The 21,685-nt window shown below is 43.0% G+C and overlaps 1 protein-coding gene across 3 annotated transcripts; it reads left to right on the top strand.

Moving 5' to 3' along the window:
* Positions 1-1,379: 1,379 nt before the first annotated feature.
* Positions 1,380-21,031, top strand: cluha (clustered mitochondria (cluA/CLU1) homolog a). 3 transcript variants are annotated; one of them, XM_073482832.1, is made up of 27 exons: positions 1,380-1,711; positions 7,926-8,119; positions 8,389-8,560; positions 9,428-9,571; positions 9,732-9,859; positions 9,943-10,097; positions 10,785-10,910; positions 11,329-11,476; positions 11,569-11,661; positions 11,756-12,190; positions 12,355-12,614; positions 12,698-13,110; positions 13,974-14,075; positions 15,087-15,187; positions 15,290-15,442; positions 15,537-15,599; positions 15,704-15,948; positions 16,061-16,145; positions 16,234-16,387; positions 16,953-17,092; positions 17,193-17,273; positions 17,368-17,493; positions 17,587-17,708; positions 17,800-17,893; positions 17,984-18,118; positions 18,217-18,290; positions 19,146-21,031. In XM_073482832.1, exons 1-27 carry the CDS (start codon positions 1,576-1,578, stop codon positions 19,270-19,272), a joined length of 4,206 nt encoding a protein of 1,401 aa, XP_073338933.1. In that variant the 5' UTR covers positions 1,380-1,575; the 3' UTR covers positions 19,273-21,031. The 3 variants fall into 3 exon arrangements, with proteins under 3 accessions (XP_073338933.1, XP_073338942.1, XP_073338952.1); XM_073482841.1 differs by having other exon boundaries at positions 1,381-1,711; positions 12,698-13,023; XM_073482851.1 differs by lacking the exon at positions 1,380-1,711 and adding an exon at positions 2,761-2,839.
* The last annotated feature ends 654 nt before the right edge of the window (positions 21,032-21,685 follow it).

Raw genomic sequence — 21,685 nt, 5'->3', positions numbered from 1 at the left:
AAAATGCTTTGGATCCTTGAGAAAACAGTATTTTCTGGTAAGAGACAGAGACTATATCTCCATAAAGACTCCTAATAAAGTTGTCCCTTCAAAATATATATTTATTTATTTTATTATGAAAATTAGAGACATGGATTCTTCTGTACTTGACCAAGACACAAGGGCTTAAAACAAGCGTTTTTACTTAATATAACAACGAAAACATTTTTAAAGGGACAGTGTTGACGTGCGCCCTTTGACAGGCTGAAATCCCAGTTTGCTTTATGGCACGAGCATGTAGACAAACAGATGTGTGTGTTTTGATACTGAGGTGAAGGTGCTCACACATTTTGCAGCACTGAAGTTACCATTAAATACATACGACTGTGAAAAGTAATTTTATTGAAGGCTTGTATCTTTGAGCAAATACTTAATCAGCTAACTCTTATTTAATATGAAATGTGTCTAGCAGAGTGTCATGGCACCTTTACTATCCTATCAGAGGCATGGATTTTACTCTCATGAGGTTATGGTTAAAATATTTTGGTGCTGGCTCTGACTGTCCCCAAAAGGTGAGACAGATAAGTTAAAAGTGTCTTCAGAGATGATCAGGAAACAATAAGCACCTTGAATATACAACGTTTACAATATACAAGACAGAATATGTATCTATTATAGTTTATTCATAACAAAATAATCATGTCAAAATGTTGTATATTCCTGACCTGATGTGTTTGGGCTAGTTAGTATTGCAGCATAGTAAAACTACACAGAGGGAACAGAGGGTTTAATAGGGGCTCTCGAGCCTCCTGGCAGGTTAATCTGACCATGGCTAACTATTTTTATTATCGATTAACCAGATTATTTTCATGATTAAACAATTCATTTGTTTAGTCTATAAAATGTGACAAAAGGTCATCACAATTTCCCAAAAGTGGAAACACTTTAAGCTCTCCAAAGAGGCCACAGTGATGTCTTCAAATTGCTTCTTTTGTCCAACCAACAGTCCAAAACCCAGATACTCTTCATTAATTACAAGGAAAAGCTGCAAATCCTCACATTTAAAGAGCTGGAACCAGCAGATGTTTGACATTTTTGCTTGAAAACTGACTGAAACAACTGACAGGAGCTGATGACATCTGGGTCAAACTGTCAGATATCAAGTCAGTCAGTGTTTGTTTGTGGTGTTTATGACAGTAACAGTATGATGACACTTTGTCTTTGCTCTCAGACATTGCTCACATTGTATCCTCTAGTGCAGAATGAAAATCTACTGTCCACGGAAATGATTAAAAGGGGCGTTTGTAAAAAACTGTCGCATGTGGCTTTCCGTAGCGCCACGCATAGTGGGTGGGGAAGTGCAACGCAAAGGCAAAGAGGTCAAGAGGAGGGGAGGAGAGAACCACGTGTGATCCCCACTATGTACAGCACTGTCCTTCCTCGGTAGACTTGTTTTTGTAAGCTTGTACCCTTCGCATGTAGCCAGCTAGCCTGCGTTAGCCGGAGAAGCAGATTTTTTTTCTATTTCTTTTACAGACTTCACATATTCAAGCAACGCTGCTGGGGGATTTGGTGTTGCCACACTGACTGCCGACCATGGTGAGCAAGACAGATGACATCCCGGCGTCGGTGCCTAACTGTAATCCGGTTGATCTTGCGGATGAAGCCGGGGATGGAGCCCAGGACAGCAAAGAAACCAGCAAGACGAGTCTGAAGGATTCCTGCGGTTGTGGTGAGGCTCTGCAGCAGACTGACTGGCTCATAACTGCTGTTATTACGCCTATCATACATTATAAATACACTGATCACACCTATCGTGTATACATGCAGCACCAGGACAGCCTCATATAGCCTGCATCCATGTGCAATAACTGTTTTCACTGTGTTGGTTAAATGTTTTGGCTGTCTGTGTGTCTTTGCAAAGCATCCTGGTGACATTTACCTCCATGCTTTTGTTATGCGACTACCTCAGACCTAAGGTACTGGTCTGAGAGGGTGTACCCCTCCTCCTCCTCCTCTGCCATCTCCTTGGTAGCCTCTTCCAAGTTTAGAGGGTCCACCTAGCATGATCTGCTAATTAGCTGTCTGTTATTTATGAGGATAGTCTCATTCATGCTAATTAGCAAGCTAGCAGCCTGCACATGATCACGTTCATTTTTACATCCATGGGTCATAGCTGTTAGCATGTAGTCCAGCCTGACACTGCAACAACCAAAGAGGCTAACCCAAACAGCCGGTATGCTAACATTAGCCTCCTCATTGAGTATGCAGCTAGTTAGCTAGCTCACAGGCTAACCGGCTAACTAGCAAGCAGACGCTCCTTGTCACTGCCGGCGTGTCATGCACTAAAGGCCAGCATAGGCTCTTTAAACGGGTGTTTTTAAGGCAAAACATAACCCTGCTGTGTCGCACATTGTTTGTTTGTGTAAGAAAATGCGGCAGCTTGTGTTATGCTAACTCGTATTGACGCACATGTTCGGTAACAGCATGTCATAGGAATGAACTGAAGGTCACCTTCAGTGGAGCTGCACACTGCTCACACGAACACAGGGGGAGTCGTACACATCGGGTACATTTATTTAAGAGATATATGTCTCACAAGCTTTAAGAAATATGTGTTGCCTGGTTCTGTGTTTAAAAAAAATAACTTTAAGAGATGTGAGGCGGATGAAGCGGCCGACGGTCGGTGGTAACACCGTGAAGCGTCTTCCCCTCCCCCCCCCCGTCGCGGAACATTAGATCGAGTGTCCCTGCTCGACCGGGAAGCGGAAGCTGGCTGTCGTAGAAAAAGTCATGATGGTGCATGCACAGTGAGAGGGAAGGTTACGCTAATAATACACGATCAGAGACGTGTAAGCTGGTGAGTATACTGTCAGATAAAAGGGAAGTATTGGCGGCTCGCAGCGGAGTGTTGTCGGCAGAGGGAGACTGAACAGAGACGTGGACTGTCAGCCGGTGAAGTTAACGTTACACAACTTGCAGAGCACCACAAGTCACTGCTGCAGCCTGTCTGTGAGTGTGTGTCACATGTGGGACCTTGAATTGTCTCTGCCTGTGTCATTTCACAAGGAAAACGCAGGCGATGGTGCCTCACTGCTGTATGAGGTTGTGCTGCTGTGTGGATGAACTGCTGTGCTGATTGCATGTTAATTTTTCTGGCTATTCTTCTGGATGATGACCTGAGCTGAAAGTCATGTCAAGCTCACATGGAGCAGTGGGTGCTTCATTTAAGAGCTGAAACAAATAGTTGTTTAATTGATTAGTCAATTAACAGGACAGTGATCAGCATCTCTTGCCACATGCTCTCTGGTTACAGCTTCTCAGTTGTTAGGATTTGCTGCTTTTATTTGTTTTATGTGATTAAAAAAAAAAAACTTAATATGTTTAGTGTTGGTATCATCTAGAACTTTTTATAGGCATTTCCTGGCCCAGATGGTCATTAGCTTAACCCAGAATTGATAGTGATGAATAGCTGCAGCCATTGACCTGTGACCTAAACATGTCTGATATGAAGGTTGCAGAGTTGTAACAGGACATACTGGCAGCACATGGCAGAGCAGCCACATCAAGACAACAGTCACTACCAGAGGTTTTAAGGGACGTAAAACCAGTGACCTGGTTAATCCTAGGAATCACTGACACCCTGGCACTATTCCTCTCCTGGCCAGATGTCCTCCTCACCACAGTCAAAGTCTCCTTCTTCATCATCATTATCATCAGCAAAAGCAATGGCTCCTAACATTTTTAACTTGCGGCGCCTTAATATGAAAGAACATCTTCGTGTAACCAATATTAGACGGTTTCTTTTGAGTACTTCATGTAGGCCTGATGAGAATAAACTTATCTGTCTTATCTTTTAGTCTTAAAAATGTCTGAGCCCGATTGTATGATATCTAAAATACTCATTTTGTTTGACTGATATTTGAAAACTCAAAGATATTTAACTGACAATGATGTGAAATATAAAAAGGCATCAAATCCTCATATTACGAAGCTGAAACTAGAGAATATTTGGCATTTTTGATTATAAATGCCCTGAATTAACCAATCAGTCGTCAGATTTGTTAATTTTACATTGATGGACTTACTGAGCTTAATTTGATGAAAGTGTTATGATGGTGAGGAATATTGTTGTCATTCATTGCTGGCGAGTCGTTGGTAATTCATTTATAAAGTCGGTCTCAAACAGACTCTCGTATTCAGTCTTTGTTGCCATGATGCAGATAGATGCATGACTCAGGGTCTGTCCGTCCACCAGGAGGTTGCCACCTTGTGGTGCAGCAAACATGATTACACACGGATCTTGCGTGGTGTTGTTGTTGTTGATTTCAGGGTTGTCTGGCTGGTTACGGTTGCCATGGCAGCAGCCAGGGTCCGCATGTCAAGGGCCACAGAGAGGAGAGATGGCTGCTGGATTTATTTTGTTGGTGTTACCAAGAGAAGCAGAGCTAAGGTAACAAACTAAAGAGTTTATTTCTTAGTATTACATCAGCTGAAAGAGGTTGTGTGAATTGTCACAATGACTTTACAGTTTGATTCAGAGAAAAGTTTAGTGGGTCATTTGTGTTGCGCTTCCTCTAGTGTGTCATTGTGTCGCCCACTCGTCAGTCTCTCTCTGATTGATGATTTCACAGTTGAATGATTTGGTTGAAGTTGTTAACTGTTGTTAAAGTTTGAGGTTTCCGATGCAAGTTAAAAATTACTGAGTGAGAGTTGGTCTGTTTTTGGTACAAAGTCGAGCTGGCCCGCTGGCTTGAATTAGGATTTAAGATTTTAATTTATTTTAATATGTGCAAGATACTTCAGGTCAAGTCTATGCTGTGAGTGAGCTGTTTAAGCCACTCAAGTGAAGGAAAAAACCTGAAATACCTGTGATACTTGAACAAAACAAATCCAGTATCGCTGTAAAACATCACGCTCACAAATATTAAAGGGGTGGTCATCTCATTAGAAACTATCTGAAAAATCTCTAATGGTTGACAAATATCTGATCTGATCTGAAGATCTGATGAATCTGATGAATTTAAACTGCTGTGCCACCCTAATATTCACCACCACCATCCTTTTTATTGTGTCTCGCCACCGTATCTCATTTCCAGAGGAAATGCATCACGGAAAAAATCTGGAATGCCTCTTTATTTCTACTTCCTTCTTCCCTTTTAAACAATAGCAGACACAAGTTTTGTCCTGTCTACTGTTCAAGTGCAGCTTCATCTGTCACTTCTCTCCTCATCCCCACTCCCGCCTGAACTTTCTTACTTTACCGTGGGGCAAATCGGGTCAGTTTTGCAACACATAGGCTGCTGGATTGCCTCATCAATCCCTGTGCCTTTGGCACTTTGCACTCAAGCTCCTCTGATGTGGAACACTTCCACACATTGTTGGAAGAAGTTGAAGGACAGAAACAATCTCGAATGATCCCTTAAACATGGCAGTTGTGTGTTTCCTCATTAAAGCGACTATAATCAATATTTAAACAACACAAATGTGATGATGATGTCACGCTTGCAGTGATGTACCTACAGAGAATTATCACCTGGATCAATTCAAGTTCATTGAGCCTTCATAGTGAGTATAGCTGTCTGGCTGTAGCTTCATTGTTCTCGTTGCTCTCTCAGGGTTTTGTTTTTGTTTTTTTACCACAGTAGGCAGCTGTTTTCAGTGAAAGCTATAAAAACCCACTGTACACCACCTGCTCGGCACCAGACGGCAAACCAACACAGTTAGCTTGAGCAACTGGCTGGTGAACAAAGTGGATCATTTAATTAAAGAGACAAATATTTCATTCAGGAGTTGGTAGAGACCAAAAATGGAGCAAAAAGAGTGAAAGAGTCAGGTTTTTGGCCCCCTAATGATGAATGTAAGTCGAATATAAGTGAATTAGAGCTACAAGTTGACTAGTTGGTCAAGTGAAACTTGATTGCCAAGTATTTTGATAATCAAGTAATCATTAAAATAATTTTTCGGGCAAAAATGTCAAACATTTGCTGGTGTCCGCTACTGAAATGTAAAGATTTGCTGCTTTTCTTTGTCATTTATGGAAGTATATGAAGAGTATTCAGGTTTTGGACTGTTGGTTGGACAAAAGAAGCAATTTGAAGATGTCACTTTGGACACTTAAGATATTGTGATGAGCATTTTTCACAGTTTTTTCACAATTTACAGACTGAACAATTAATTGTGAAAGTTACAGACAGATGAATTGATTAATCGATAATGAAAATCATTAGTGCAGCCCTAAAATGAATGCCCCAAGTAGCCCAAAAAAATAGTTGTCTCAACCTCAGACAGAAAGCTCAGATCTAAAAAAGAAATGAAACATTGCTGCGCTGCTGCTGTAAACAGTCTCTTAACACAGAGCCCTCTTTGTCTCCTGCTTTGTAACATTATTAATTTGCGCATCTGCTCTGAAGCCGTTGTGTTTGTTGTTCAGAGGGCGGCCGACCAGTCGCCCCTCTCTCTCTTCCTCCCCCACTCCTCCACCAATTCAGTGCGTTCCTTCTCACCCGGGGTCGCGGTCCAGTCACAAAGCCCCTCCCCTCCCTCTTGGCCCCCTTCTCTTCAGTAACCCTGACGCTGTTTACCCTTGACGGTGAGCAAGGACACGCTGGCTGGCTGGCTGGCTGGCAGCAGTTGTGTCCCAGTGAGAGAAAACAGGTGTCTGACATCCACATACTCGACCCTGCTCCTTTTGAATTAATGTATCACAGAGCCTCATTTTTATTCATGTCATTTTCTTCTCACCTTCACTGTTACTCTAGAATATGTGGGAAGTATAATGCATTCGTAGATGATCTTGTAGCTGCATCAGATTTGTCGTGTCATTCTGACTTTATAACGATAATGAGTAACGTTCATTCTGAGAGATTGCAGGCAGCAGGTGAACGCTTACTAGCTCACTCATGTTTGGCACAGTCAGACCAATAATTCCCTCTTGTGAAATTTTTCTTTTTATAATCAATCCCTCCAGTGTTGCAATAGTGTTGGTTTCAGCAGATTGGTGTTGGATTAGAGGTACTTTCCGTTTAGATCGGCTGCGATGATGAATGGGTACCTATTGTTTAATGTTTTGATCTGTAGTTTGTTTCAGCTTTAGTTTCTTGTAGTTGATGATTGATGGAAGTTAAGTCTTGAGGCCTTATACTGTTGATCGCATTTGAATGTAACCACGACGTCACTAGCATACTGTAGCACAGCTTTGTCGGCTCTGTTCACCCATTCATAAATATTTCATGAGGTTACTGATAAGGTCATCCAGCCTCTGGGTCTGTGTGCTTTGTTTGTGACCTGGCTGCCTGGCAGCGTCTCTGTTTTCTGCCGCATGCAAACACAGTCCGGATGAGTTGCTTTTCATGGCTGACTGTCTGAAGGAGGGCTGCGACTAATGATTACTTTAATTGTTGATTAGTTGGTCGATTATTTTCCCGATTAGTTGTCTGGTATAAAAGGAAATGGTGAAAATTGATTTAAGGTGCACTATGTAGTTTTGGGGAAGGAAGAAGAGAGATCTTCATTGACTTGAACTTTTTATGCCTAAACAAACTCTTTGTTTTCATGACTGAATAAACAAACTAGCTTCAAACATAGTACTTCTGTCTCTCTGTTTTCATACATTTAAACTGCGTGCTTAGATCTTCCTGGAAGTCTCTGTGAACCACGTGACAATCGGCATTTTGAGCTTCCGTTGTCGCGACTCTCTACTCAAAGGCTCTGGTTGGGATTAGGTCAATAGTTGACAACTAATCCATCAATCAATCATTGCAGCTCTAATCTGAAGGTGGTGCTCCCTGATGATGCAGCAGCTGTAGAGAGATGTTTGTCCCCAACACATCTGGTAGTTTGTAAAGATTGTGGTTGTAGTTCTCTGCTTGTATCTTTTGTTCAGAGTTGTCAAATTCTCCATTACAAGATGTAAACTGATGACCTCTGCGTCTCTCCTGTTGCAGGGCACAGTGCAGATACAGCCATGGTGAATGGTGACGGGGCCCATGGGCACACGGAGGAGGCAGAGTCGAAGCAGGATGGGAACGGCGAGGCGGACGGAGGAGAGGAGTCTAACGAACAGGAAGTGATTGTGATCCAGGACACAGGCTTCACCGTTAAGATCCAGGCCCCTGGAACAGAGCCATTTGACCTGCAGGTGAGGACAGGACAGGTGTTCAGACAGACGACAGCACTGCGTGAAAGAACTGAAGTTGATGATATTTGATACTATCATGACGGAGAGAAATTATTACCCCCATATTACCGTTTCAGAGTAAAATCCTTAATAATATTACAAGTCCATGAGTTTAAAAGCTTCCCTCAAAGGGAAAATTCAGCTGAACCAAAGCAGGTGATGTATCTTAAAATGCAAATATTCTGCACTTGCCTTCATCATTTCATCTCTTCCCTCCTCGTCTACGTCAGGTCTCTCCCCAGGAGATGGTACAGGAGATCCATCAGGTGTTGATGGACCGTGAGGACACCTGCCACCGCACCTGCTTCTCCCTGCAGCTGGATGGAAACGTGCTGGACAACTTTGCCGAGCTCAAGTCCATCGAGGGCCTGCAGGAGGGCTCGCTGCTCAAAGTGGTGGAAGGTGAGATTATACCAGATGTTAGTCTACATACTGACAAGTGACGCTTTTTCAAACATGAAACTTTTTTGTTTTTTATTTAATTTTTCACCCTTCAGTAGAATCCTTCACAAAACAACATTTTGGTTGTTTATAGCACAAAGACATCTGATTTATTGTAAATCATTTTGAGTATATAAATGTATTTTTTGGTGATTTACAACAGGTGTAAGTTGCCAGAAATGCTTGAATTTATCTATAAAGAATTGAAGGAATCCTGTTTTCCATTGTGAAAAGCTTGTGAAGGTCAAGCTGTTATCACATTTCTTCTATTGTTTTAGCCAGGTATGTAGAGCACTTTTACCTGTTTCAAGAAACAGCAAAATCGTCCTCAACAAGAAGACCAATTAATGTAGTACTAACCTTAAATTAAATGCATTTCTAAAGGTTGTCTGTTTAGGATGTACATAAAGCTGTAGGCTGTAACCTTCACATACTGAAACTAAAGAGGACAAAGTAGCCAGTGTTGCTTTTCACTTCATCCTTGTTGGTGTGCAGTGAAACTGTCAACGACTAACCAGGTAGTGTGAAAACAAATTTACCATTAATGAAGTGGCAGGTTCAACCGGAGGAAACTAGTCAAGGTTTCTCACCATCAGCCACAATAAATGTGGTGTTGTCAGCGTTTCACCATCATACAGATGGATATATTATCAAGAAAACATTATTGATTTGAGCTTTAATGTTTTATCCTCCATCTGTTATCTTGCCTGGTTCTACTGGCATGTAGCTGCTGGCAAAGACTAAAGTGTCCATTAGCCTGATATGTTACTTCTCAAACCTCTCAACGCCTGCGATGTATTTAATTTCTTTTGTTTCTCTCTCATCCAGAGCCCTACACAGTGCGCGAGGCCCGCATCCATGTGCGTCACATCAGAGACCTGCTGAAAAGTCTGGACCCCTCAGACGCCTACAACGGAGTGGACTGCAACTCCCTCTCCTTCCTCAGCATCTTCACTGATGGAGACCTCGGAGGTACGGCGCTGTTTAAAGACGTTTCGTGTGGGAATTTGTTCTGTGCAGCCATGCTCCACCATCTGGAGCGTGAATTTTAATGTGTAGTGTTTATGCATGAATGTTGCGACATGCAGGTGGGCCACAGACTTTCACCTTGCTTGTTTTTATCCGATTGCAGATAGTGGTAAGAGGAAGAAAAAGGGCAACGAGCTGGAGCAGATCGACTGCACCCCCCCAGAGCACATCCTGCCCGGCAGCAAAGACCGCCCCCTGGTGCCCCTCCAGCCACAGAATAAGGACTGGAAGGTGAGAAGCAGCGATAGCTTTTGGAAAATAGATGCAAAGTCAAATAAGAGATCAAACTGTTATTGTTTTTCCCCCCACAACAGCCTATGCAGTGCCTGAAGGTCCTTACCATGAGCGGCTGGAACCCTCCACCTGGAAACAGGAAGATGCACGGCGACCTCATGTACCTGTACATTGTGACTGTTGAGGAGCGCCATGTCAGCGTCACTGCCTCAACACGCGGCTTCTACCTCAACCAGTCAGTCAACATCTCAACCTCACATCTATGCTTTTCCTGCAGACTCACATTAAGCTCCATAAGCCCATGATTTATACTGTAATTTATACACAAAGTGTTTGGCAGTCAGTATTAAGACGAGTGACTTGCAGTGCTCCATCACCATTCAAGAAGTGATGATTTCTGGCAGCAGTCAAACCACAATTAGCTCATCAGAAGTGCAAAGGATTTAAATGAAGGATAGTGAAGCACTGACAGAGATGCTGTGATGTATTAATAGTTTCCGGATCCTAATTTTAGAGGAGTTTTGGATGCCACCAAAGACTTAACAGTCAAATTAATGAGGTCTAATTGGATTAGATTAGAAAGTAGAAATGGGAAAGATGCTGCAGTGTTTGGAGAAGGGTTCTGTATTTGTTTTCTAACAACATGATCACTGACATTATAAATTTCTCTAATGTTTTAGTGTTTGTAGATTCTAGTTGGGCATCGGTTGTAGAAAACTGGCAGAGCTACCTCCCTACAGGAGAACCACTTCCTGTCCAGGCTTCATTAGTCTTTTATTCTCCAGTTAGAAGACTTTGGCAGTCATGGCAACAAATAACTTCTGTCCTTCCTTCTCTCTCTTTTCAGTGACATAATGTTTGTTATTTGTTACAGAAAAGCCACAATAATGTGAATTATATTTGTTTTGCGTTTGTTTTCCAGATCTACTACCTACACCTTTAACCCTAAGCCAGCCAATCCCAGCTTCCTGAGCCATTCACTGGTGGAGCTCCTGAGCCAGATCAGCCCTGCCTTCAAGAAGAACTTCACTGCCCTGCAAAAGAAAAGGTAGAAACCGTCGGTGCTCATCAACTCTGTTCCCCACTCGCGCTGTACTGTGCAAAAGTTTAACTGCATTTCTATTGTTAAGTTTCTCTTTTAACTGCTTCATTTTTGCGATGATTCTAAAGTTCATTCATTTATTCATTAACGTATTTAACCAGGAGGTCAAAGTCTTCAAGCCCAACAAGAAAATAAAATATGACAAATGAAATTCTGTTAAGATTTTGTGGTTCTCGTCATTCATCGTCAAACTTATGATAAATGATCCGTTTAGTACTAATTATTACATTTTGTGTGGCTTTAAATACCAATAAATAGACTTAAAGGAAAATAAAACCTTTGGATAAACTGCCGGAGATGTATGAAGGGACACCACACAGATGAGCCCTTCTTTTTTATAGTTACTCCTGTGTTTGTGCTGCAGGGTCCAGAGACACCCGTTTGAGAGGATAGCCACGCCTTTCCAGGTGTACAGCTGGACGGCTCCGCAGGTAGACCACGCCATGGACTGTGTTCGAGCTGAGGACGCCTACACCTCCCGCCTGGGTTATGAGGAGCACATACCTGGACAGGTGGGCACGGCTGAACATAGCTGCACATCAGGATGATGGATAACATTTTTACAGTAGTGACTGAAGGTTTTTTTGTGCTGATTTGTCTTCAGACCAGAGATTGGAACGAGGAGCTGCAGACCACAAGAGAGCTGCCCCGGAAGAACCTGCCTGAACGCCTGCTGAGGGAGAGAGCCATATTCAAGGTACTTTCGTTAGATCAGCCTTCAGGCACATAATCTGTCTTTACACAATCAACAGTGGAGACCAGATGGTACCGACTAATTCTTTCTCCTGCAGGTCCACAGTGACTTCGCAGCAGCTGCCACTCGAGGCGCCATGGCAGTCATTGACGGTAACGTGATGGCCATCAACCCCGGTGAGGAAACGCGCATGCAGATGTTCATCTGGAACAACATCTTCTTCAGCCTGGGTTTCGATGTACGGGACCACTATCGTGAGCTGGGCGGAGATGCGGCCGCCCACGCTGCACCCACCAATGACTTGAACGGAGTGCGGGCTTACGGGGCCGTGGATGTGGAGGGTCTGTACACTCTGGGGACCGTCGTAGTTGACTACAGAGGCTACCGTGTCACCGCCCAGTCCATCATCCCTGGTATTCTGGAGCGTGAGCAGGAGCAGAGCGTCATCTACGGCTCCATCGACTTTGGGAAGACAGTTGTTTCGCACAGCAAATACCTGGAGCTGCTGGAGAAAACCAGCAGGCCACTCAAGGTCAGTAACAAAGCTATTGTATCGACTCGACGGATTAATTAACTTAACTTAAAGAGATGTGAATAAGCGAACAAATGTTTCGAAGTTTCACACACTTGCTCCACCTCCAACCTATTTTCTTAAAAAAAAAAAAATCAATGCTTGTGTCTTAACGTTTCCTCCAGGTCCAGAGGCACAGTGTGCTGAACGAGAAAAACGACAAGGTGGAGCTGTGCTCCTCTGTCGAGTGTAAGGGCATCATCGGAAACGATGGCCGCCACTATATTCTTGACCTTCTCCGCACCTTCCCTCCTGACCTCAACTTCCTGCCTGTGGACGGAGAGGAGCTGCCTCCAGAGAGTCAGCGCCAAGGCTTCCCCCGCCAGCACCGCCACCGCCTGGCTTGTCTACGCCAGGAGCTCATCGAGGCCTTTGTTGAGCACAGGTATGTGTCTGTCTGCCTTGGGTTTCATCATCGGGAGAGTTTACTGCTCGGGTCTAACTTTTTTAATTCTGTCCCTCCTCCAGATATCTTCTCTTCATGAAGATGGCAGCGTTACAGCTCATGCAACAAAAGGCAAACAAGGACACTAAGACTGACACACCCGCCATCACAGAAACCTCTGACACACCCTCAGAAAGCAACGCTGACACAACCCAGACACAGACCGCAGCATCAGATCCTCCCAGTGTAACAGAGGTCTCCACGGACAGCACAAACCAGACAGACAACAACACCTCTGCTGCTTCAGAGGCAGTGAAAGAGGGTGAAGAAAACTCCTCGAAGCCTGCCACAAACGGGCCTCTCGACCTCACAACAACCCAGAACGGGGAATGCAAGAGCCCACTGGAGGGTAAGGAGCTTGAGGAAAGTATTCCAGGATTAGCTCAGGCCAAAGAGCTGGCGGAGACCTTAGTTGGCGAAGACGGATCTTGTATTGGTATGTCGAAAAAAAACCCCCCAAAACATAAAGCGAGGACGACGCAGGGAGAGCTACTCTGGTGGATAAATGCGTAGAAAAGTCGTATTTAACATAAAATGTGTTTTAGAGAAGTTGCATTTGTGTGTGTGTTTAGCATTAGCGCATTAGAATATATAGCACTGGGCTGTAGTGTGGTCTTTCCACCAGGCTAGCTGTCCCTGCTCAGTCCTCAGCCTGCAGTGGGGAAGAGTGTTGACCCCCAATCAGCCCGTCTCTCACTGTCCCAGCCTGTGGTGCCCTTGCTGTGAAATCTGACCCGATAAACTGAATAATCAGTTGCTGTGTCCATTAATCCCAATGTGTTCTGGGATGCAGAAATAATCTCCGTGTTGAATGATTTGTGTGATGCTCCATTGATCCAAAATCAAACAGTAATCTGCTTGTCAAACCTAATCTGTAGTGTGTGTGTAGTCGACAGCTGTGAAGGTGGTGTTGGTGGTGGTGGACTAAGGCCATGTCTACAGTAAGCTCATCAAATCAATATTTTATGATCAAAGAGGTCTGGAAAAAAAACTGAATTACAGGATCAATGATACTGTAATCTGTATTGTGTGATTAGCTGTATTGGCTCATTAACTCTGACACATTGACAACAACGTGTATCAATGTGTCTCTGTTAAATAAACCAATAAATCCAGAAAGATCAGTGATGACACGGAGTCGGAGGTGTCAGAAAATTGGCTTCATCTTCAGCTCTGTTTTTCAGTGGACTCTGGCTTAATGTGGACATGGTTGATAGATACGTTGACATGATGTGTCTTTTGCCATTACTTTTAACATTTTTGCATCTTTTCCTCACCTGTGATCGTGATCACAAACAGATCCCAAAAGCCGTGAGGTCGTCCTCAATGCCTGCAAGGCAGTCGGGTCCATCAGCAACACATCTTTTGACATTCGCTTCAACCCGGACATCTTCTCGCCAGGTAAGTACGATGAGGACGATTCGTAAACTATGAAGAAGCTTGACAATAGATTTACAGTGTGGAAACAATGATAGCATGTATACAAATTGTTTTACTGATATAGAAATGTGCTATGCAGCCTATAGAAGGGAGGCAATCAAGAATTTAAAAAATAATCTTTTCCACCACCGTTGTATTAAAGCTCCCAGAGGTTGAAAAACATTTGTGTTCCGACCACGAGTTTCATTCCTGTTGTTGAGCGTAGTTATTTTTGGTGATGACTCATGGGAAAGACGTTCAGACCACTTGGAATCTGTCAAATATTTAAACAAAACAAAAAACAAACAAAAAGGCCCAGCCAGTTAGAGACGACAAAATGAAATCAGGTGACCTTGGCTCAGCTCAACATAGTTTAGAACTGAGACAAGACGAGACAACAACGTCAGAAGCTTTCCAATATAAATTATGTGCAGTGTTTTTAAAAAACAAAAGTCATACTTTAAAGATATTGTGCTTAAATATTGCTTTGATAAAAGTGAAAGTCACCCTTAAGAATAGTACTTGAGTTAAAGTCTTAAAGAATATCATATTAAATGTACTTAAATATCAAAAGTAATAATTAAAAATGTACATTCTTTATGTTTACATGTTTGTTTATAATGTGTCGACCCGTTACCCACCTGACCAGCTACAGGATCCAATAATTGAAATGTCGTTGCTGATAAAATAAATTCAAAATGCACTACTTTAGCTCTAATAACTTTTAAATAACTTAAAAGTGTAAAGTAGCAGAAAATAGAGATACTGTTAATCAAACTGTTACCCTGAGCTGAAGCCAAGATAACTGTAGTGTTTCATCCATTTTCACACCCTCAACTGTCACATCTATCAGTGTCTAATTTCCTTCTTGTCTGTAGTCATTTCTAGCAGATTTGGCTCCACATTATTTATGGAGTGATGAGAGAGATTGTGTGACATTCATGAGAGGATAAAACCACAGAAGTGACAGTTGCGTGTGTGTTGTTGAACCAGGAGTACGATTCCCAGACGACAGCGCAGATGACGTCCAGAAGCAGAAGCAGCTTCTCAAAGATGCCGCAGCCTTCCTGGTGTCCTGTCAGGTCCCGTCACTGGTCAGTGGCACAGATGGTCCAATACAAAATATATATTTTCTGGTGGCGTATTTGAGTTTAAAGCCATGTATGTATGTATGTGTGTGTGTGTTTTCTGACCAGGTTAAAGACTGTTTGGACCACAGCGCTCTGCCCATGGACGGAGCCACGCTGACCGAGGCCTTGCGCCAGAGAGGCATCAATATTCGCTATCTGGGTTCTGTTCTGGAGTTTGTGGATAAGACTCCCGCCAAAGCCCAGCTGGAGCACTTCTATGTGAGTGTGAATCCATGAATCCAACCACCACTGCCACATACTTCTTTTTCTTGTGTTCAGTCATTCTAATATTTCCTATTTTTATATACATTAGAGAATAGGAATCAGTGAGCTGATCACCAGATGTGCAAAACATATCTTCAAGACATACCTCCAGGTTGGTAACATCCAACATGCTTCATCTGGCCTGTTTTAAAAGATAAACCGACATTGTTTTGATATTGATATATTTGATATTTTAAATGTATCCTTGTCATGTAGGGTGTGGAGTTGTCTGCCCTCTCTGCCGCCGTGAGCCATTTCCTAAACTGCTTCCTGAGCTCCTTCCCCGATGCCGTCGCCCACCTTCCTCCCGACGAGCTGGTGTCACGCCGCAAAAGCCGCAAACGTCGCAACAGGGTCCCCGGCGGCGGTGACAACACAGCGTGGGCCAGCCTGACGCCCAATGAGCTGTGGAAGAATATCGCCTCTGAGGCTCAGAGCTATTATCACTTCACCGTACAATGGTGAGGCCTCCGTCTGTTAATGTGAAACAAATGTTAAAGCTCTCTTTTTATACTCAAACATTTTGGGTGTTTATTGGTCATAAATATCCCGTCTTGACATGTTTTCTTTCAGTGATAGTGTGGACCAGGTGGTGGAGAAATACGGCCTGCAGAAAATCACTCTGCTCAGAGAAATTTCAGTCAAAACTGGCATCCAGGTAAGACTCATTTAGTCGATTATTATGTCCCGACACCTTTTTCCAAATGGCATTCATGATGTTAACGTTGCTTTTATTTGCCTTCCAGATCCTGATAAAGGAGTATAACTTTGACAGCCGCCACAAGCCCGCCTTCACAGAGGAGGACATCCTGAATATTTTCCCTGTTGTGAAGCACGTGAACCCCAAAGCCTCGGATGCCTTCCACTTCTTCCAGAGTGGACAGGCCAAAGTGCAGCAAGGTGAGACATGTCAAAAGACTGAGTCATGCATAAAAACATACAGACCTGGGGCCTGATTACAGAAAAATGTCCTAACTGCTGGTCCTATCTTAAGTGTTAGCTTCTCCAGCAGGCTAACATTAGGTTTAGCTATTCTAATAGGTTAACGTCAGTGTTAGCTTTTCTGTTAAGCTCACATCGGTGTTGGCTTTTCTAATAGACTAACATCAGTGTTAGCTTCTCCAATGGGCTAACATCAGTGTTAGCTTCTCAAACAGGCTAACATTGGTGTCAGTTTTTGATTTTTAGGACAGGATCTATGCCATCCTAACTTTGGATTCCTAACTTAGAATTCTTCAGTTATGATTGGTCTGTAATAGCTAAATTTAATTTAAATTATACAAGATAAAATTACATTTTTTCCCCTAAATGCAGTTAAGAAAAATGCTTCTGTAATACCAAAAATCCAAAATGTCATACTTAATTTCAGACTGAGAAATTTCTGAGAGGGCCCAGAGCACAAACATTTTGGTCTGAACACTGGTTTGACTAAATGTATCTCTCTACCTTCCCTTTTCATTTCCAGGTTTTCTGAAGGAGGGCTGCGAGCTGATCAACGAGGCTCTCAACCTCTTCAACAATGTGTACGGAGCCATGCACGTCGAGATCTGTGCCTGCCTGCGCCTGCTGGCACGCCTTAATTACATCATGGGAGACCACCCTGAGGTAGGCAGGAAACGGGCGATTCTTAACTGTGTCAGCAACTTTTACACAAGCGTCATATTGATTTTATGTCGCTGAATGACATTTGTGCATTTGTCTGCAGGCTCTCAGCAACCAGCAGAAGGCTGTTCTGATGAGTGAGAGAGTCCTCGGCATCGAGCACCCCAACACAATTCAAGAATACGTAAGTCATCACGCCACATGTAGGAAATATTTAGCTCATAATAAAGATGTTAAATATCCCTCTAACCTTTATGTTTGCTCCCTTCACTTCTCAGATGCACTTGGCTCTGTACTGCTTTGCAAACGGCCAGCTGTCGACCGCCCTGAAGCTGCTGTACCGCGCCCGTTACCTCATGCTGATGGTGACCGGGGAGGACCACCCAGAGATGGCACTGCTAGATGTGAGTACAATCTTTCCTTGAACATCAATACCCCAGGAAAAAAAGACAGTGCGGTTGACTCCCGTCCCTCCTTGTTCTCGGCTCTCCCTCCAGAGTAATATCGGGCTGGTGCTGCACGGAGTGATGGAGTACGATTTATCACTGAGATTCCTGGAGAACGCCTTGACCATCAACACAAAGTACCACGGACCCAGATCCCTCAAAGTGGCCCTCAGGTGGGGAGAGATTCATCCTCCATATGCATAAATTAGGTATAATACTGACTGACATGATTTACATCATGTGTGCCTTGTTGTTTTTCTGCAGCCATCATTTGGTCGCGAGGGTTTACGAGAGCAAGGCCGAGTTCCGCTCCGCACTACAGCACGAGAAGGAGGGTTACACCATTTACAAGAACCAGGTGAGTCCTGCAGGACTGCAGGGAGCTGACACTCTTCTCTTTATCCATTGTGATGAAGTGATATCTTAAATACTTCTTCTCTCTACTCAGATGGGCGAGGCACATGAGAAAACCAAGGAGAGCTCAGAGTACCTGAAGTATCTTACCCAACAGGCTGTAGCTCTGCAGAGAACCATGAATGAGATCTACAAGAACGGCTCCAACGCCTCCATCATGCCCCTCAAGGTGACTGAGTTGAGACATGCTGTTGTTTGTGCTTCCATCTGTTTCATCTTCACCATTCAAGCAGTGATGATATGGTTTTATTTCCTCCTGTTTTCCAGTTCACTGCTCCCAGCATGGCCAGTGTCCTGGAACAGCTGAACATTATCAACGGCATCATCTTTATACCACTCAGGTAAAGTTAAAAACCTGCAGAGACTCGCTTTGTTCTTGAGACACAACAGAAGGTAGACTTTATACACAAAGATAGGGATTACTACAGCTGTATTTTATTAGATTTCATTGACTTGGAGAAGCTATCCCTGAAAATAGCTTCACAGAAAAGTTTAGCCTATTTTTTGGATTCATTCGCTTTGAACCAGACCTTAAATCACTCAGTGGACCAAACAACAAAAAAGTTCTGAGATGATGGAACAATTTTCCCTCAAACTTCTGACCTGATATGTTTTATATTTGTGAATAAGAGTACACCTGTTATTTATTTTTTACAATTACATCTTTTAAGACATAAGCTAAAAACTCACAAGGTAACGTGAAACATGGCAAAGTGCTGTCCAATTCCTATTTATACCATTTCTGGCCCTTGCAGCCTCCCTCAGTCAAACACTCACTAGATGACGTCAACTAAGTATTTGAGGGTTCAGTTCTTAAAGCCTTTGGGGGGACGTTGGGACTGAGCCTGTATGTGCTGACAATCATTAGGCGTAAACTGTTTAAAACTGGTAACCAGATGGGTTTGGCTACTGTTAAATATGTAGATTTTTCATCTCCCCCTGCTCTGCTTACACCTGATAAGGGCTTGATTGACTAAGCTCCTGATCCAGGTAATTAGGTGTATACAGAACATGGAAAGATGGGAAACGTGTAGTGCTGAAATTGGCACATCTGCATGAGGTTTTATGGGGAATTTTCGAGCATACTTAAGATATGAGTGACGACAACGTATCCGAGTGAAACTTTTCAGATGGTCAAGCTATACCAGAACTTTCCTCAAAAGGGAGTCTTGATTATTTTGGTATTTCCCTTTCAGCCAAAAGGATCTGGAGAACCTGAAGGCAGAGGTGCAGAGGCGGCAGCAGCTGCAGGAGCTGGGAAAGATTGAGGAGACCACAGAGGACAGCCCACTGGAACTAGAGGACAAAATTCCCATTGATTAATGTCTAAAAAAGCCCTCAACACAGCTACTTTCTGCTACTGGGGCGGGGGGTAGAGAGAGGCCGTGATGCAACAGCCATGTCACCGAGCCTGTGGACCTGAGAACCAAGCAGTCAGCATTGAAATGAACAGGGGGAGGGATGGGTCAGGGCAGTCCAGAGAACAAACTGAATGAACTGTAGGACAAAAGGAGCAGGAGTTTCCTACGAGGTGGGCAGGGAGGGAGGAGAGAATACAAACAACATAGAATCGAAATATCATGCAATCTGAAAAAAAAAAATCCCCGGCCCAAGAACCTGCTGATGAAGCTACTTAGAAATATGATTGCATATGAGAGAGTGGTCGCAGCCGGGGGAGGGGAGACCGAGGATGACCATGACATTGTATACCAGAGCCTTATCCACCAATCATGCTTCTTCTCAGCCCAAACTTCCCACAGCACTGTAGAGCCCAGGACCATATTTTGCCCTGCCACTCCCTAAAAAGCCTCGGAAGAACCCCCCCGGGTAGCCACAGCCCACCCCACCCCCTTACCGCCCACTCCCTCTCTCAACGGTGCTCTAAATGATACAGCACCGACCCTGTCCTAGAACTCAGGGGTACTTTCTACTGTGCACTAAGCAGAATACAGGCACTAAATTTGAGATTTTTCAAGTGGGGCTTCAGAATGTAAATTCCCTTCTTAGTGGCCTCTTTGAGCCACTTTGCAGCAGTCACCCATCATTCTTCCACATCCCCCTCGGGTTAATTAATGTAAACGCTCTGTCACGTATACGTATGACATCCCAGGTGGGTGCCTGCTGTGTCCTCTGGTTCCAGACAACAAATACAGAGAGCATTCAACCAGATTGATTTCATTTGCTGGATTTTCTTTTTTTTTTTTAGTAAATAAAATGGATTTTGTAAAAGTGCACAGGAGAATTTAAGGAAGGTATTTTAGGCCTGTTGATCATCAATTAATTTAAGCCATGTCTGTTTTATAGAAAATGTATAGAAGTGGATAAAAGATGTATAAATCTCTATCGGATTTACTTGATTGATGTTAATGGGAAAGATTTGAAACGTCCACCATAAGCAGTAGATTTATCTATCTATATACTAGCTGTGTTCAATCTTCTATTTTTACACATTGAAAGAATATGTGCATGTATGTTTGTTTGTATGTGTGACAGTGTGTGTGTCTTTGTGTAGTCCAACAGAAAATCTAATGGCCACGGCTGTCGCTGCTTTTTGCTGCTGCATAGTTTGAATAGAGGCTGTAAGCGAACATTGGCTTTCCAAATGTTTTATTTTTCTACTCATAGTAAACCTGTTGGATGGCTGATGCCTCTTTTCATAAAACAATCATGGCCACCGATGTTGTAAATCTGTTTCTGTACGAATTGGTACTGAAATTAACCACTGGACAGGTGCTCAACATTGGCAGTAGTGACTGATTTATTGTTGCTGGGTGTTTTTCTTTTTTCTTTTTCCATTACTGGGTCATCTTTTCATATGTAACTGAGACAAAAAACCAGCTAGCGAGTGTCTGTTCATTGAGCAGTGTTTAGTGCACTTTCTCGTGCTGTTTCGGATGTGCGGTCACTGCACAACCAAAAGTGGACGTAAAGAAGGGCTGCCTCAATGTGATGTACCAAAAAAGACTGAAAGGTTTGTTTGCGCTTGTATACATGCAATGTATCCTTCCCATGGCAATTTGTTACTTAATTGTTGCCGTGTCTAAATGTATGTGATTAAAGCAATAGAGAGATGGTGCTGGAACTGATTGTTTTTCGAAAATGCAGTTTTTACTCGGCACAAGACGTGCAAGATGGACTACTCACTGAACTGAGGGAGCCGAATTTAAAAAGACAAAAAAGCAAAAGGCGAGCTCTTCATCCCGAGTTAACCAGTTATTGCAGTGGTTTTCCTGATTGTGCTCCTAAAACATGATGTCATAACATCAATATCAGAGCATGGTGTGTATTGTGCCTATTATTTATGCTCCTGAATGGAACCAGGGTGACAACAGGTGATAATTTGATGATTTATAAAGGTGAAATATGCTTCTTTATTTTGTTTTCTGGGTTTCTTGTATCTTTTTTTTTTTTCCCCCTTGCTCAACTGTAATACCAACAGTTTCCATGAGGTGGCACACTAACACCTGTTTCATTGTGAAGGACATGCATTGACCTAAATGACAGGAGCTGTTGCAGTGCAAGTGCACACAAATAAACATAAATGCTTTAGTTGACTTAGACAAAAAATGTAGGACATTTTTATTTTTTTTTTATTTTGTAAAATAGAATATCATTCTTATGGCCCATAATTACAAAGACTGCAACCTGTTGGACATTTTCTAAACCTGTTAAAATCCCAACAGCAGTTAAGTCTTGTTAGGATTTTTTTTTTCTATAACGACCTCATTGAGATTTA

Source organism: Pagrus major, chromosome 2 (assembly GCF_040436345.1).
Source record: "Pagrus major chromosome 2, Pma_NU_1.0".
Classification (NCBI taxonomy): Eukaryota; Metazoa; Chordata; class Actinopteri; order Spariformes; family Sparidae; genus Pagrus; species Pagrus major.
The sequence above is the reverse complement of the archived record's forward strand: the minus strand, read 5'-3'. Positions and strand labels throughout refer to the sequence as shown.